The 17,731-nt window shown below is 33.4% G+C and overlaps 1 protein-coding gene across 1 annotated transcript in view; it reads right to left on the bottom strand.

Annotated features, from left to right (window-relative positions):
• Positions 1-5,823: 5,823 nt before the first annotated feature.
• LRRIQ1 (leucine rich repeats and IQ motif containing 1) overlaps positions 5,824-17,731 on the bottom strand; it is a 96,693-nt gene continuing 84,785 nt past the window's right edge. The window contains exon 26 of the mRNA XM_042816215.1: positions 5,824-5,963. Coding sequence (XP_042672149.1) covers positions 5,824-5,963 — 140 coding nt within the window. The remainder of the gene's footprint in view (positions 5,964-17,731) is intronic.

Raw genomic sequence — 17,731 nt, 5'->3', positions numbered from 1 at the left:
GAAACTAAGAAAAGCTTACTACTAAAAACAAGTCTATCAGTCATTCAAGTGAAGACAAGGAGAGGAACTGATCCCCATTGCATCATCATCGATGTCATTAAAATAATGAATTCATCATCTGAGTTCATCAGAGCTCAAGAAAAATCAATTTATCCATCTACTCTCCAAATAACAATCTAGTTCATAAAGTCACTCATTTCAACTTCCAGTACTCAAAAGGATGATCAGTCTGAGGCAATTACACAATATTACTTCTAAAATCTTTTCCAAACCCAGTCTTTGCCCACTGACCATGATGGAACTTTATAAACCAATCGACTTTCAGCTCAGCTTGGCACTCTGAAAGCATCTTGAGGATGGATTCAAAGTGTTGTCAGCACTTTTCTGTCCATCATCTATCTTGAGAACAAGTTCTTCTCTAGAGACAATAGAATCATAGAATCATAGAATTGCTCAGGTTGGAAAAGACCTTAAAGATCAAGTCCAATCGCAATCTGATCATACTATCTTAAAGCTACTACCCACTAGCTACTTTAAACAATTTATTTAGACTATATTGTTACACTGTTATACAAAGGCCATACTTGCATTTCTTTCTTCTGCACATCTTTCTGCCTCTCTGCAAGAAGAAAGCGGTCTCCTGTTCCTTCTTAACCACAGATACACCCATGAACAGGCACCTCACTTTCACACATTTCATACAAGCTTTTAGTAGGGATACAGGTAAAAACGTGGACCAAGATTTGCTTTCCAAGATTTGTTATCTCATACAGCAATTAAATCAGTAGTGATAGTAATTCGTCTTCTTCCAACAGACTAACAGTCAAAGCTTCAAAGCTCCTATGATGGGGTAATATTTTCTACAAGTCCTAAAAAAAAAATGAAATTAGATTATTATTTCTTTTTCTCATTTATGACTGTAAAAATAAATAAACCAAAACAAGAGAGCTTGGTTGTTTTTATTACTACTATTATTATTTTTTCACCCTCTCCCTCCCCTCAGCTACAACTGTTAAGTAGAAACAGCTTTGATCTCAGACATGAAATCAGGCTCCTGAGTCTCTTACATGACTTTTTGGAGCCATTCGGTAATAACCGCTTTTCAAGTGTGTTTTTCTCATCTCATAGAATAGCATGTTAAGGTGTCAGTGTCCCAGAATATTAGCTCGGCTTTCATTAATGCTAACAGGATTAACTTCAGGGTATATCAGGGAAAAGCTGTGCCTACAGAAAAATAATTTTTTTTGTTATCTTTTTGACACTAAAATATTAAGGATATTAATCTTTCTGTGATATAATTCTGGTAAGAAATTAAGTCACCGTTTTGCACCAGGTGTTTGAGGTGAGAATTGGATGGCACCTGTGGCATGTTTTTATAATGATGCAAATATGCTATAAGCAGACCCACATTTAATGAATGATTGATCGAATGCATAGATTATTAGCTCTTAATAATTATGATTCACTAAGTCAAAATTTAACACCAGCTCATCCTGCACCAAAGCAATGTCTATCCTATAGGCATACTGGGTCCCTGCTTTTTAAAGATCTCTTAAAACCAGAAATCAATTTGACCAATAGTCATTTGAGCAAGGACGGCTATTTTAGAAAAGTCTCTGAAGATGCTAGTGAGAAAACCATCCTGTTATTCATTGGGAAACATTTCATCACGCTGTTTTCTTATTCAGATGTGGGCCATCTCTGAGTGCCATTCACACCTCATTCTCATTCAGACTATGCGTTTTGGGAACACTTTTTTTATGTTGCACCCTTCAACCACTTAAGTATTTAAAGAATATATGCTCTTGGTCAGAACTCCTGCGCAGAAGTAAATGTAAATCATATAGGGAAACCCATTTCAATGATCAGTACTGAGCTTGCAAAAAGCTTTTCGATTTGATGTGGTGAATTATGCCCATTAGAGATTAAACGATTAAACACACTTTGGTTCTCTCAGTTCTTGATTTGAATGAATTCTACATTTCCAAAGTTTGATCTTCATTAACTCAAGGAAGATATTTTTCTAAAGTGCTTTTGACATAGAGTCCCCCCCTTCCATGCTAAAGGATCTATGGGAAAAGAAAAAAATTCAGAGGAGATTACATTAGTGAAGTCAGGGGCATCACAAAGGCAGTAGTGCAACTAGAAATATGCAGTTATAGGAATTTGTGGCTCCACATTTTGCTGAGTGATCACAGGGATTTGCCCCCAACAGTTCCAGCCCTCTACTCACACACAGTGACACATCAAGAATACTTTCTAATCCTAAATAGGAATTGCTGAATTGCTGTATTTCAACAGAAAGGGGATAGAAAAAAAAAGAAAAAAAAAAAGAAAAAAAAAGAAAAAAGGAAAGAAAGAAAGAAAAAAAGAGAAAGTAACAAGAGAGAAAACCCGAAGAAGACAAAAAAGGAAGGCATACAGCAGCTCTCTGATGTGCAGGACAGAGCCTGAAATAGTCATGTCAGAAATATGCCACAAGATGTAGCATTCATGTTATGTCTGACCTTTCATTCTGTAAAGTGTGACTATGAGCAGCAGATATTTACTCAGATTTAGAGGTGTCTCACCTTAGTCCTGAGAACAATAAATGCTTTTCAGCTACCTTAAACTGAAATTATTCCTCACATGCATGAGCAATGTCAGCAAATCTTGTGTCTACAATTTGTAATTCAGTAAATTGTATATTATAAAGCTACTACTTTTTCTTTACAAAACAATAATTAAAAAAACAATAGTAATAATAACAATAAATAACCAAAATAAAATGCCTTAAAAGTTGTTGACAAAACAGCTTAGGTGTGGAGGGATTTCTCACTCAGAAACACCTGGAAAGCAAAAGACATCAGGTATGGCAACTTGTACAAAGCAGATTTTTATTGTGGTATCTAACATTCATGAAATGTGAATTAAAAACTCCTTTATTTACAGTTGCAGTAATGTGCAGTATAATATGCACAGACTAGATAAATAGATGGAACAATCCACAAGAATGCTGAACTATGAATTGTTTGATTTTGCATTTTGATCTCCAGTTAGCATGTGTTATAGTTTTTTTTTTTTTTTTTTTTTTTTTTTGTTTTTTTTTTTTAAATTTACTTACTCACCACACTAGCACATAAAAACTTTTCAAAGTAATGGAGTCTTTTCTTCAAAACTGATATCCCACTGACCTTTCAGTATTAAAGTGATATTAAAAACAGCACATTGATAGAATTTTAAGATGGAGGGCAACAAAAAGACTAGAAAGTATGATTAATAAGGAGCCACTGATTTATGATTTGTTCAGCTTAGAGGAGATTGAGAGGTGATCTGATTGTGACAGGGAGTGCAAAGTGCTGATCTCTTATCTCAGATGACCAGTGATAGGATGTAAGGAAATGGCTTAAATATGCATTATGGGAAGTTTAGATTGGATATCAAGAAAAACTTCATTAATGAAAATGAGGAACTGGCTACTGAAACAGGGAAGTTGTCAGGGCACCAAGACTGCCAGAGTTCAAGAAGCATTTGGACAATGCTCTCAGAAATAAGGTTTAATTCTTATATTGCTTCATGTAGAACCAGAAGAAGGACTCAATGGTCTTGATGGTCCAGATCAAGATATTCTATGAGTCTATGACTCAAATTGATTTAAATGAACAAGGTTATTGAAAGATACTAACTGCAAACTGGAGGTTCTCCACTGTATCAGCCATTACTGAATTTGAAAATCATAGAATCATAGAATCACTCAGATTGGAAAAGACTTCCAAGATCACCCAGTCAAGCCGTTCACCAATATTTCCCACTAAACTACCTCAGTACAAGAACTAAATTGACCAACAAGGTCACTAACTTAATCACCTCCCTGGGCAGCCTATTCTAGCACCTGACCACTCCTCAGGTGAAGGCATTTTTCCTAACAGACAATCTGAATCTCCCCTGGCACAACTTGAGGCCACTCTCTCTAGTCCTATTGCGAGTTATATGGGAGAAGAGGCTGGTCTCCACCTCACCACAACCACCCTTCAGGTAGTTGTAGAAACTAATAAGGTCTCTCCTGAGTCTCCTCTTCTCCAGCCTGAACAATCCCAGATTCTTCAGCTGCTCCTCATAAGGTTTGCACTCCAGACCCTTCACCAGCTTCACTGCCCTTCTCTGAACTTGTTCCAGGGCCTCAATGTCTTTCCTGCAGTGAGTTCAGTACTTGAGGTACGGCCTCACCAGTGCTGAGTACAGAGGGATGATCACTTCCCTGCTCCTGTTGGCAACACTATTTCTGATACAACCCAGGATGCCATTGGCCTTCTTGGCCACCTGGGCACACTTCTGGCTCATGTTCAGCCAAGTGTCAACCAATTCTGCTGGGTCCATTTCCTTTACGCAGTCTTCCAGTCACTTTTCCTCAAGCCTATAGTGTTGCTCGGGGTTGTTGTGGCCAAAATGCAGGACTTGGCACTTGGTCATGTTGAACTTCATCCCACTGGCCTCAGACCAGTGATCCAGCCTACTCAGATCTCCCTGTAGGACCTTCCTACCCCCAGACAGATCAATACTTCCTGCCAACCATATAAGCATTCACAAAAATGGAGATAATTACTTTCTATCCACAGTCACATATGCATGTTAGCATATAAAAGCACCTCCCAAAATAATGCCATATGAAATTTAAGTACATTTTAAAAACAGATACAATGTATGAATTTATCTTCTTTACTGACTGAATTTTCAAGTCCTATTACCCTCTCCACCTCTCTCACTCTGTAAGGGATTGAAGCTTTACAATATTGGAGAAAAACAGATGAGGAAATCCAAAAGCAGACTCCTCTAGATCCAATTAGCAATTTCAACCCCCAGAGTGGAAAACATTAAAATAGTTTTAGGCTTTGAAACCAAAGAACCTCTTCTGCCTAGTTTGTCAATGAAAAACAAGTCAGGAGAAGTAATGAGTTACATATCCGCTTCAGGATTTCTACCTTGCAGTAGTATGAATAGTTTAAATATAATACATTTTGTTTCTTTTTATTGATATCAGTTTTTTTGGGTTTAAAGGAATCTGGCTGCATGAAAGAACAGAGTTGTGTGAACAGCATCTTTTAGATGTAGTGGTACACTAGTCCAGCACAAAACAAGAGGTTAGTAAATGTACTTATTTATTTACATACTTATTTAATAATCTAGGAAAATGTTAGAAATATTTTAAATTATGAAATTTTAATAGGTTGCTTTATCATGTTATTACAATATGTTAGGGTGAAACTTATGAGGATTTCTCATATTGCTGTATAAAAGATAAAAAAAAGATAAACACATTCTCACTATTTGCACATTTCTAACATGCTATGAATTTTTGCTGCCTTCGTAAAACATTTTAAACAGATTTTTTAAAGAATTACATTGGATGTTAGAGTCTAAAACATGGTTTATAAGCATGTACTTTTGAGAATTTACAGTTTTGATATATGGCATACATCATACGAGCATGAAATATTGATACTTCTCCACATCCTGACCAGTTTTTATAAGCAAGCCTAAACTTATTCGTTGAACAACAATTCTTCTTGAGCTAATTGATTCTGCACCCTACACCACATAAACATACAACCAATTGAAAAGACAAACTAGGATAATCTACTGACAGCTACAAAACAATTTGACCAGAAAAAAAACCAAACCACTGTAACCATGTATAATAAAATAAGTCATATTTAGTTAACTGAAACTGCTTATAAACTAAAATATAAACGTATATATATTCACAGTCTTAAAAGAAAACAGTTCCCCATATGTTTTGGGAACCAAAAATTTGATTGAATCATTTAGTTAAATAATCTCCAATATTCAGCTGATATTTTTAACCTTTTGCCTCTTTTTGCCTGTTCCCCATCCTCCACTGAACAGCAATGGATGGTCTCGAAATGATATCCGTTCTCTACAGGATGGACCCAAATGTGATTTTTCTGGAGAAGATATATTCTTTTCTAGAAACAAACAGATATATGAAATTAAACAAACAAATAAACATGAATTGCACTGTACCATGTTGCTTTTAATATAATAAAATATATCAATATGTCCAATTTGATAGCACACTTTTTATAGTTACATATTCTTTCCTGAATTAAAAGTCATACATGTATTTTTCACAAGGCTGTAGTTTTTGAAAAAGAAACAAGCAAAACTCAAAGACAAAGAAAGCAAACAGTAAAATTACTTCACAAATTACCATCTTTTTAGTGGGCTTGTTTACTCTCGCTATAAATGTAGTAAATTCATTTTTTTCTTCAGATATACTCAAGTAAAAGTCTATTTGTAAAAGGATTTAAATGCTAGAATCATGCCTTTGCAATACTCCTCATTTCCTTATCTTTAGATCCTTTTATTTAACACTGCAAATAGCAGCAGATATCTCTAGTGCAGAAAGGCTTTTATTGAAAAACAAATAGCTGTTTAATCAAGCAGTGTACATTCTCTTAGTTCTTTTGACTGAGAACCATAATACTTTAACTAAAAGCTGAGATCTTCAAATTAGTAAATTAACTGCTCAATGAAACTTGAAGAAAAAGTAATACTATTAAAAATATTGTGCCTCTTGCTTAAAGATTTTTTTTCTGTAGTTGGAAAAGTTTTCAAACAACAAAAAAGATTGCACAGTATAACCTTTGTTCAACATCTCTCCCCATAAAAAAAAAAAGCCTAAAAAAAAAAAAAAAAAAAGAGAGGGGGAAAGAAAAAAAGGAAAAGGAAAATAAAAGGAAGTATCTATTACATGTTAAGACTGAAAAAAAGCTTTGGCAAGTATATGATCAAGATTGACTCTCCTATGCACTCATCTTTAAGATTCTATCAATGATAAAGATAAATTAGACATAGACATACCAGTTACTTATGTATTTTGATGAAAGAAATATTTTTATTATTTAATTCTGAAAATTGAATAAACAGAAATGTCAGAACAAACAAACAATAATAAATTTGAAAATTAGTTTAAAAGTGATAGAGTCCAATGCAGCAAAACAGGAAGTTGACCACATCCTGCTTGTCTAACCTGGATTATTTCTAGAGCAACAACCTCACTTGTTTATGAACCTATCTATGCTGCTAAGTATTATTTTCATGACAGACTTCAGAAATCTGTAAATGTAGATCTCTTAGCTTTCCACTTAATATTGTACACAATTCTTTGGAAGTGATATATAGCCTTACCATTACTATGAAAGGTATATTATTATTCCATTAAAAAATCCCTAAAGACTTGCTGTAGTTTGCTACAAGATACTTCTGAAAAGTCCTTATGAGTTAGTAGTATATGCTTTTATTGTGGCATGAAGACAGCTGTATCTGTCATAGCATGAATTATGCTTGTCTAAACTACAGGGTCAATAGTTTACAAATTATTATTTTTTAAAAATTTTTAATTGCAAGTGATTGATAGATTGCTTAGAGGGTATTGTTGTAAAATATTTTGTAAGTATAACGTAACATCTTATTAATTCTGAGTGCATATAATCTGACAAAACAACTTTCTATGTGAGAATCATAGCTCAGAATTTGTTGACTTTGTGGTCTCAGTAATAGGGCAGGATAACTTCTCTGCCTGAAGGTATTTTTTCAAAATCTCAAATACTCTCTGCTTCCTTGAATCCAGGTTTAACAAACCACAGGATATCTCAAAGTCTGGTTGTCATGTCTCTCTCTTCCTTTATGCAGCCTGAAGCACTGGTTAGATTTCCTAAGGTCTGCTTTACACGTTACCTACAACAGTGATCTAGACAGTGTTTATCAAAGCATAGACTACTCTGTATCCTTTCCACCCTTCACATGGTTCTTAGCACTTTCAGCCAAATAAAATAAAATAATTAGAGGGAATGATCAACTAATTTAGAACGAAAATATTCCTTGAAAATAGGATGGAAAAGTACACACCTTGCAACTTACAGAACTATTACATATTTACAACATTTAGGTTGTAAAAGACCTTTTAGGTCATCAAGTTCATCCATCCACCTAACAATACAAGTCTACTGCTAAATTATTTCCATAGGCACCACATTTATGTGGAGGGTGGAACTCAAACACAGGAAGTCTGTTTCAGTGCTTAACCACCCCTTCTGAGAAGACATTCTTCCTGAGATTTGATCTAAGCCACCCCTAGTGTTATATGAGGCCACTGCCTTGCAGTCTATCACTTGTCATCTGAGAAAAGAGACTAACACCTTCCTTATTGCAAGCTCCTTTCAGGTAGTTACAGAAAGCATCGAAGTCTCCCCTCAGCATCCTTTTCTACAGACTAAACAGCCCCAGTTCTCTCATTCGCTCTCTCATTTCTATGTCCCACTTTTCCATCTTTGAAGTGGATATAACCATGCTTCTCTTCTGAGAATGCATTTGTGATATGAGCTCAATAATATTTAGAGATGGGTATTAATATCAGCATTGCTGTTCTAGTTATTGGTCTAGCTGGAGTGATGAAAAACAGAAATGGCATGGGGAACAAACAAACAGTACCCTACAGAACCATTCTCACAGATATGCATGAGACTGATGTAGAAGCATCACAGAGTTTGCTTACTCCTATTTATGTTATAATTAATTCTCAGACAATATATTCACAGAATTGCTAGTGGCTTAGATATTAATGACAATTGAAAGTTGTAGGTAAAGAAACAGTTCATTTATGTTGAAGGTATTTCAATTGAAATTGAAAAAAAAGTTGAAAGTTTTTCAATTTTACTGATTTATGAGATTTTTTTTAATTTAAGAAAAGGTGAGAAAATAACAAAAAGTGGGGAGGGTGCTTGGTTCAGTGTATGGAAGAATAAAGAAAGGATTCACTAAAAAACAACTGCAAATGAAAACATTTTGTTGTACCGCACATATGTCTAAAATGCTGCAAAGTCTGATATTCAGTCATTATTAAAATATCTAAAAATAGTGAGATACTTTACATGCTTTTTCAGAATGTCCTCTATTTGAAAGTTTTACTTTACATCTCAGTACTATTTTTTTTTCCCCAGAGAGCTTTTAACTTTGTCCTGTAGAGTTACTAATAGCAATACAGATGGACAATTTTTACAGAAAAGTTATATTTACAATACCTCAGTTTTTCCCTAGACTACAATGTGTGTCTTGCAAACAAGCATTTCAGGTATTAGCATAAGCGATGAATAAAATGAATATTATCAGAAATTTTTGATTGGAAAAATAAAATGTTTGATTTTTCTGTATAGCAATCTATAAGGCATAGCTTTCGAGTGTGAACAGGTATGCACATCCAGGTTCCTGATTTATGAATAATTTTATAATGACAATAATATCTTTATCCATGTAACAGGACTAAATAAAAGGCAACAGAAAGTTTCACATCCTTTCAAGCCCATAAATATCTTTACTAAATAGAAACTAGAAGTAATATATTGGTTTCAGTCTCTAAAATATCAGTACTTTTGACATCCATAGTAGTAATAATTGTTATCAATATAATGATATAATAACAACAATGGCAACAATACTTAACATTTAGGGTTACTAGAGTTAAATACGAACAGATAAAGTGTATTAAGTGTAATTCAACATGGTATATAGTTATTCTAATACCCCCTCATATGGGAACAAAATCATAGCCAAAAAAAAGCAATTTAATTTATCCTATGTCAAAGTAGGATTCAGAAGATTGAGGCTGTACTATACTTTCAATTAATTGTAACTTTCAGCTGTAGGAGTCTCCAGTATATTCTGAGATACGTTCAGATGCCTGTATATATCAAATAACCATTTCCTTTGACTACGTGCTGAAAGCTTGTCATGGGCTTGGTTAACATGCTTCTATTTCTAAGCAGTCACTTTTCTGTTGTTTAATCTGTTTTCTGCTATTGATTTGTTCTGGTCTTTTTTGGTTAAAGCCTGGGTCTTTTAACAAATGTCAAGGTTTACATATCCTCTGTTTTGATAAGTAATGCAATATGTAAAATGCTTTGAATAAAATTCTCGGTGTTCAAGAAGAAAAGCTTGGTTAAACAGGTTATGATAGAAATTTTATGATGCATAGTAGACGTCATAGGGTATTTATCGATCCACCTAACATTGTGTGTCTGGAGAGATAATTTCAAAGTCCTTACCATATTGTATTACTTAAGAGCAAATACAGCATAAGAATGCATGGAAGAAAAATTCAACATCTTAATGAAAGTGACCAGAACAAATCTTTAGCAGCAAAGCATTTACATCAATTTGAGCTCTGGAAAGAAGTTAGGTTCAGCAGGTCTATGAAAAAGGTGAATGCTAAAATCTCAGATGAGTTGCTTTGTTAATATTGTTATTTATGGCTATATTGAAGTCAGATCACAAAATATTAGTTTCCCCTTTTATTTATTTTCTTTACTTGACTTATTAACCTTAAAACAAAAAGAAGCATATATTTATTGCATCTTAAATTTACATAAAGTATTTATATTTCAGACATATTTGAATAGCATCGAGAAGACTCGAGCATCTTACAAGAAATCCCATGTAATATGCATGGCCCTTCCCTCTGGAGATTTGAATATAAACTGTAATCTTTCTTGGATGAGGGTTTGGGGGGAAGAGGAGAGGTGAAGAGAAACGTATTAATTTTGTTTCTAGGTGTCTCTGACTTCAGGTTTGTAGGACTGGAGACAAATCTCAATATTTTATAGAAATAATGAATTTAAACAGTTTTTTGTTAAATCATACCTTGATGCTATTCTAATCAGATCATACTGGAAACTAGATACTTGAATAATCTAAACTCTTAACATGAAACTCACACACATAAAGGAATTCCTACAGAAATTATTTACAAAAATATTGACATAAGTTACAAATATTTATTAATCATTTTCTACACATGAAAACGAAATAATACAAAAACTACAATAACCCAAAAATGTTCCTGCAAAACACAACATAATCCTAACTACACAGGTTGCTCCAGAAGTAATGCCTCCTGTTTATTTCCATGGAAATCACAACAGATACAGACCTCACTTACACTACTTGATAGAGCAAATTCATATCTATAAAATGCTATTTTTCAACATAGTCACCATCACCAGTTATGCATCTTTGTCAGCGATGAACAAGAGCCTACATACTGTACTCGCCACAATCTGCACCACTGAAGGTGACCCATTGTTGCTGCCAGCACTGCTGAAACAAAAATCAACACCCCACTGCACTCAGATCCACTGTTTGGTCTCCATAAAAATTTAGCAAGTGTTGATGAACACCAATGGTGCCATTTCTTCCACCAGGAGCATTTCAGTGACACACCTTTGATTTCAATGACATGCCTTTGCTTCATAAACATTTCCATGCCAGATGCCATTTTGACAGTCCACCCTGATGCTGTCATCTGTCACACAGCATCAAAATGTAGTGGAATTTTGTTGAAGATTCAACCTTTACTGCTATCCACCAACATCTGCCTCTGATGTCATAACATCAACTAAGATAATAAAATAGGAGGCATTAGTTTCAGAGTGGCCTTCACATAAACAGGACTTTTAGCACCACTGGCTATTAAAGTTCAATATCTTCTTTCTACTCCAGTTCCTTACCTATTTCCAAAGTTTGATAATTTAGGACAAAAATTGCAGATTGAGTAACTGCCTTTGGCTGAAGTTTTCTGAAAGGCTGGTCATTTCTAAGGAAAAGACATGTGAGATATTTATGTTGAGATATTTATGTCCTTTGTAGAAATAACTTGAAATCTGCCAACTAGCAGACCTTTGCTTTTAGAATCTGTCCAAATTTGATCAAGTATGTACAAATTAAAATTTCTATGTGACTGGAGGCAATGTTCTTGATTTTTTTTGGCTATCTGCCCTAAAACATCAGTCAACAAGGAAACATGCTTCACTGTGATGTTACATGGAGCTAATCAAGACTATTCCTAAAAATAGTGTTGAAAGTCATGCTAGGTCAGGGAACTAAACAGCCTCTTGTTATATGCTCTCTATTATATGCACTCAGGTTCTAGATACAGTAAATGCGAAGATGAGGATAAGAAGCCCTTATGGGAAGAAAACTGGCAGAATTAGCAGAGAGTTGGGGTTAAAATCTGAGAGATGAAACCAAGGCTGGAAGTACACTGAAACAATATCCTGACATAGCTGGCAGTAGAAACAGACTGACATTGAGAGAAGAGATAAACTATGGGGAAGAAAGGCACTGTGAACTGGCAAGGGTGGATTAAGAAAGAATAAAGAAGGACTAGAGGCACTAGATTGGCCCTAACTTCCTTAAATTATCAAGAGTACTGGATAGATATAGCTAGTGATAATAAAAGATGTAGCGAATAAGTAGATTAAGAGTCTGCTATGTAGTGCCTAAATAGTACACTAAGACATGCCAAATAAACTTGGAGAAGATTTAAACTAAGAGATACTGAATCTTAGGAATATTGGCAAGCTAGGTACTATAGGGACTAGAGGGAAAGACAAGTAATCAGACAAGGATCTGTGGAAATAGACTTAACTACTGATGGAAAAGAAAGCCTAAGAATGGATTGGAGAGAAAGCTTATACTAGAACAAGGCAGAAATAAGAACTGTTCATATTTGAAAGAAGGGTTAGAGAGTAAAGGTAAAGTTAGCAATGAAAAAGAGAATAAGGAAAGAAAATATTGCATTGGGGAAAAAAAATGCTGCCATCTACTGCAACAACCTTATAGAATTGTACGTCTCCCTTTACACTGATTTGAGAAATATTTTTGAAGCTATATGACAAATCTTTCACATCACAGAGAACCTAAAACTGCTCTTTACTCTTACATGGCAGAAATCCTTGTGGTAGGTCTAATAGTTCCAAGATTTCAAGTGAGTATCTAAACTACATGGATGTCAGTGTCACTGCATGGTTTTTTTTTTTTAATTTCTATTATACTGAAACTATGCTCAAAACAATAAGCAACAAAACCTAGTAAATTTTAACTACTTCAGAACAGTGCAACTCTTTTTCATCCATGTTATTTATTCATTGTCTGAGCAGAAAAATATTCAGAATATTGAATTGTCTCATTATCATGTTCTAACATTTATGTGATCATACTACCAGATGTGGCTTACAGAAAAGATGGCTTTATTCCTAATATAGTTGTGGTTTTGGTAGACTGAGTGCAGAATTTTACTGAGGAAAAGTAATAAGAACTATAAATATCTTCATATGTTTACAGCATTTCTATGTATTTCTAAGGAGAAAGAAAAACTTCACTGTTATCTTCAAGAAATTCTACTAAGTAGGTAAATGGCAAAAAAATTGAAGGGACTGCTAAATAAATATCTCTATATTTGATCCCATGATTCCAAAATGTCCCCTAGTTTCTGTAACTTCTATGACAAACTTCTAATTTGCAATGGAGACTAAGAACAAAAATAAAAAAAGAAAAGAAAAAAGAAAAAAAAAGACATCTGACAACCTTCTTGAACAAAGGAATGAAGAAAAAGCTTAAAAATGACATGTTTTCTGCAGACAAAGAGTTTACAAATCCTAAATGAAAGAGAGTATTTATGGAACTGGGATATACAGACAATGCTAATAAGAAAGGAGTAGGAAAGCAGAATTTTTTTAAGAAGTAAAGCTGCATCATGCACAGCCTACAATAAAGATAAACACTTTCTCAGGGATTCTGGTTCATCAAAAGAAAGGCAGGCAAAAAATCAGGGCGAGGGTTCTTTCAAAAGGAAGAATAAGAATTGGAATATGTGAAAAGGAATGTCAAATAAGAAATACTGCAGGAGTTTGTCAATTTTTGTTTTCCACTGAATTGAAAGCCTGTAAGAACATTATTAATAAATTTCATTAATTTAATTTCACAGAATAAGAAAGTGGTAGAGTTAGAATTTATCTGAGAAATGATAAATGTTTTGTAGTGGACACTGTATTTAAAGGCCATCTTTAGAGCTAGGGGTGATTAAGGAATGACAAAATTGGGCCCCGAATTTTGTTTCTTCTCTTTGTGGTTTTGTTTCCTGAAAAACACTGTTTTACTGAAATCAGAAAGACTAAACTTCAGGGGAAAGAAGAATTAAGAATACCAGGTAGTATTTTAAATAACAATTAGAAGCTCCCATCACATTCTGCTTACAAATACTAGTTATTCTGTAAATTCCAGTCAAAAGATTGAATCTCACAAGACAAGATGGAAAAGAAAATTAAGACTATTTTAGAGTAAAGAAAATAATGAGGTGGACAATTCAGATATACGGGAGACTAAATGTGTAACATCGGTTGCATAGACGTAGAATGGGCTGATAGAATAGAACTGATGATTGTCAAAACCCACTCAAAAACTGTTTATTGGTATAAAAATTACTATCTAGCTAGTTACCAAAAAATAATTACTTAATTTCTATGTCTATCTTAAAACTTAGTGTTAAACTGCATTACCGGTGTTCAGGAAAGTATTCACAAACAGATTTTATAACCACAAATTCATGACAATATTCATGGATTTAAGAAAACTACTGTCAAGTGTAGGGCTAACATTTGATTCTTACATAACTGTAAGCTACTAATCATTACAGCTCATGTGTATGTATTACAAAGAAGGTACACATCAGGAAAGTCTTTCTTTTCTGCTTTTCTTCTTGCTTTTACAAAGGCAAGGTGAGTTTATGAAAAATTGAAAGGTAGAAAATGCAGTCAAAATGCATCAAAAGGTCAATTTAACATACTGCCTTTCGTAACTCATTGACACAAGGTATTATGGAGATCAAGATCAGTGGAGAGACAAGCATAGACAAAAGTAAAAAACAAAATAAATCAAAACAAACAATCTCCCCTAAAACTTCAAGAAATAGAAAAGAAATATTAATTACCAGTGAGCAGAAAAAAAGAAATAACTATAATTTCTAGAATGAAGGACCATGCAGGGTCCTCAAACAGATAACTAATTAGCCTCACTGGACACATTCTGCTCTTTCTTGAGGTTATCTTTCTACTCTTCCTTATTTACATATCTGTTTGTTTATTTATTTATTTACCTTTTCCCCATTATTTTTAATAATATAAATTTAACACATAAAAGTAGATTTTTCCTTTGAAGATATTACACAGAGGTGTATGCTATACATAGATGCTTTTCTTGATCTGAGATACACAACGCCCACAGAATTATTTAACTCTTCAATTATTTCAGCGTTAAGGAACAGAATAAAGATGGTTTAGAATTAATTTATTCCATCCAAGTCTTTTGGAAACACCTATTAATTTTGGGTGTAACAACGTTAAAATTCCTTTCCAGATCTAACTCCAGAAATGACATGAACTCACCCCCAAAGAAGTCTTAGAAAAGTACGTTGAAGTTGAGTAGTTTTCCAGAAACTCCAAATTAAAACATGTAAGTATTGCTTGTTGTATCTTTATAAAAACATGATCAGTCATGCTGTGTTATATAAAATGCATTTTTTTTTCAGTACTGTACATATTTGAGGTTCTTTTTTTATTTGAGTAAATGTAAGCAAAAATAACTTCTGTGTTTTTAGACCTCCCTTTAGAGCCTGAAGGATCTGAAAAATTTATTGATGCAGTTATTGAATTTATTTATATTAATTAAATTATATTTATGAAACATACATAATATCCCTAACATCTCTGATATACATGAACATTTCTCTGCCATATGGCATCTACTTCTGAAAATTTCCTATCAATAATTAAAAAGAACTCTGAAAACCAACAGGCATTATGGTTGTTGTAAGACAAATTTAGGACCATTTTATTGATTATGACTTGCCAGATCACTGAGGTCAAATTCTCCTGAAAAAGAAAACTGTGTGAAGACTTGATTTGACAATTAATGCAAATGGAAGCACCTCCATGGACACAGGATTTTTAAAAATCTCTTTGGCAATATTAATTCAGTGCTAGTTGAAAAGAAGTACATTTAATGAATCACTAGAATACTTTCCAGGCTTCTTAATTAAATATTTCAGAATGACAAATTAAGATGAATGAGAATGCATAAGAAAATATGTTATAATTAATATGTTTCTCATATAAAAAAGATACGCAAACATCTAGTGTTTTCAGATGAAGATTACTACAGAGCTAATAATTAATTGTAAATTACTGAAGAGCAACAGTCTTGCAAATTGAACTAATACAATAAATGTTTATTCACAGCAGATGAATTATATAAAGATAAAAGTATTTTCTGGTTTAACAAATAGTATGTATTTCAATGTAATGTATCATCACTGTTTAGTTTTCTCAAATCCATGATGAAAAAAATTATAAAGATATCATGCAGAAACATATATAGAAAGAATTAAAAAGATCTGGGCTCTTTTTTTTCCAGAGTTCCTTGACTACGGAAAGGAGAATGAATATGGGAAAGAGAATGAACATGCTAAAGTATCTGTGTTTTTTGTGAAAATATACATATATTACCAGACACAGTAAACTGCTTCTCTCCCTCTCACACTTTTGACTCTGCCAGTTGGATTGTTTTTCCCTGCTCCTCTACCAGTCTCTTCAAAAGGAATGGCATTTTTTTTCTTTACCAAAGCTGCTAAGTTCTACATGGCAGTTCTGTGTTGATTCTTACTTTTTTTTTCTAGATGACAATATATAGTGTAGGTTACAATCTAGACAGCAGTTATACATTAATATGAATGTAGCGCATAATACTTAACTCAATTATTCCAGATAAGTGAACATTCTATTCTGAACATATGAATATTGTGATAATTTTACTACTGATATTTGCAGCTCAGCCACTAAATACAGGGTTATAGCAGTGAGGAATCTCATCTAATTTAAATGGTGGTGCTTCACCAGCAGTCAATGTAGAGAAACAGGAAAATTCAGAATGCAATTAGAACTTTTCTAATATGGCAGGCAGACAAAGAATTTTATTCTTTCTCAATGGGTGCACTTAATCGAGCCTAGGATGCTAATTTATATCAAATCTAATTTTAGGAATGTAAATCTAGGGAATAACCAGACAAATTGTACTCTGTTATTTTTTGCCTTTGGTGCATTAATACAATGTAAATAGATCTTTAATCCAAATCCGTTTCAAAAAAAATAGACAGAAAATATTTTACATGTTTTTCTTGAATTTTCTTTTAATTTTCCTTTAAACTGAAAAGTTAGCTTAGATTAAAAATAAGATAATAACAATTTAAAAAATGGCAATTATATACAATTTATGAAGCAATCTAAGTTATACTATGACAAAACTTATCAAGTAACTTCATTACTTATATAGTTTAGAAATGTCAATAATTTTGCTACAGTTATTTAGTACTGCTTATATTTTCTATAACATAACTTTTTGGGGCTTTGAAGTTTTATTTATTTTGAAATGTCACATTCTACACAAATGACAAAAGATAGTATTTCACTTTAGAAATTTTCTTCTGCTGTGTTATACAAAAAACATGAATCTGAAAGTGCTAGCATTTTACAATTTTTTCTTTAACTTTCAAATTCAGATTATTCCGGTAATTTATACAGATTGATTAAAAAAATAAAGGGATTCTCGGTCATTGATCTACAGTAAGTTCTGTAGGATGCATATATTACAGCACAGTTGGTAATCAGCATGAAAGAAATCTGTGGCTTGATTATGATTGGAGTTATAGTGAAGCTGTATTTTCCATTTTGGGAAAGAAAAAGAGAAAGAGAGAAAGAAGGAAAGAAAGAAGGAAAGAAAGAAGGAAAGAAAGAAGGAAAGAAAGAAGGAAAGAAAGAAAAAGAAAGAAAGAAAGAAAGAAAGAAAG

The sequence above is a fragment of the Centrocercus urophasianus genome, unplaced genomic scaffold, assembly GCF_019232065.1.
Source record: "Centrocercus urophasianus isolate 14NV4802_14NV808 unplaced genomic scaffold, USGS_Curo_1.0 seq_15, whole genome shotgun sequence".
NCBI classification, from domain to species: Eukaryota; Metazoa; Chordata; class Aves; order Galliformes; family Phasianidae; genus Centrocercus; species Centrocercus urophasianus.
Note: the sequence above shows the minus strand (reverse complement) of the source record. Positions and strands in the feature narration are given on the sequence as shown.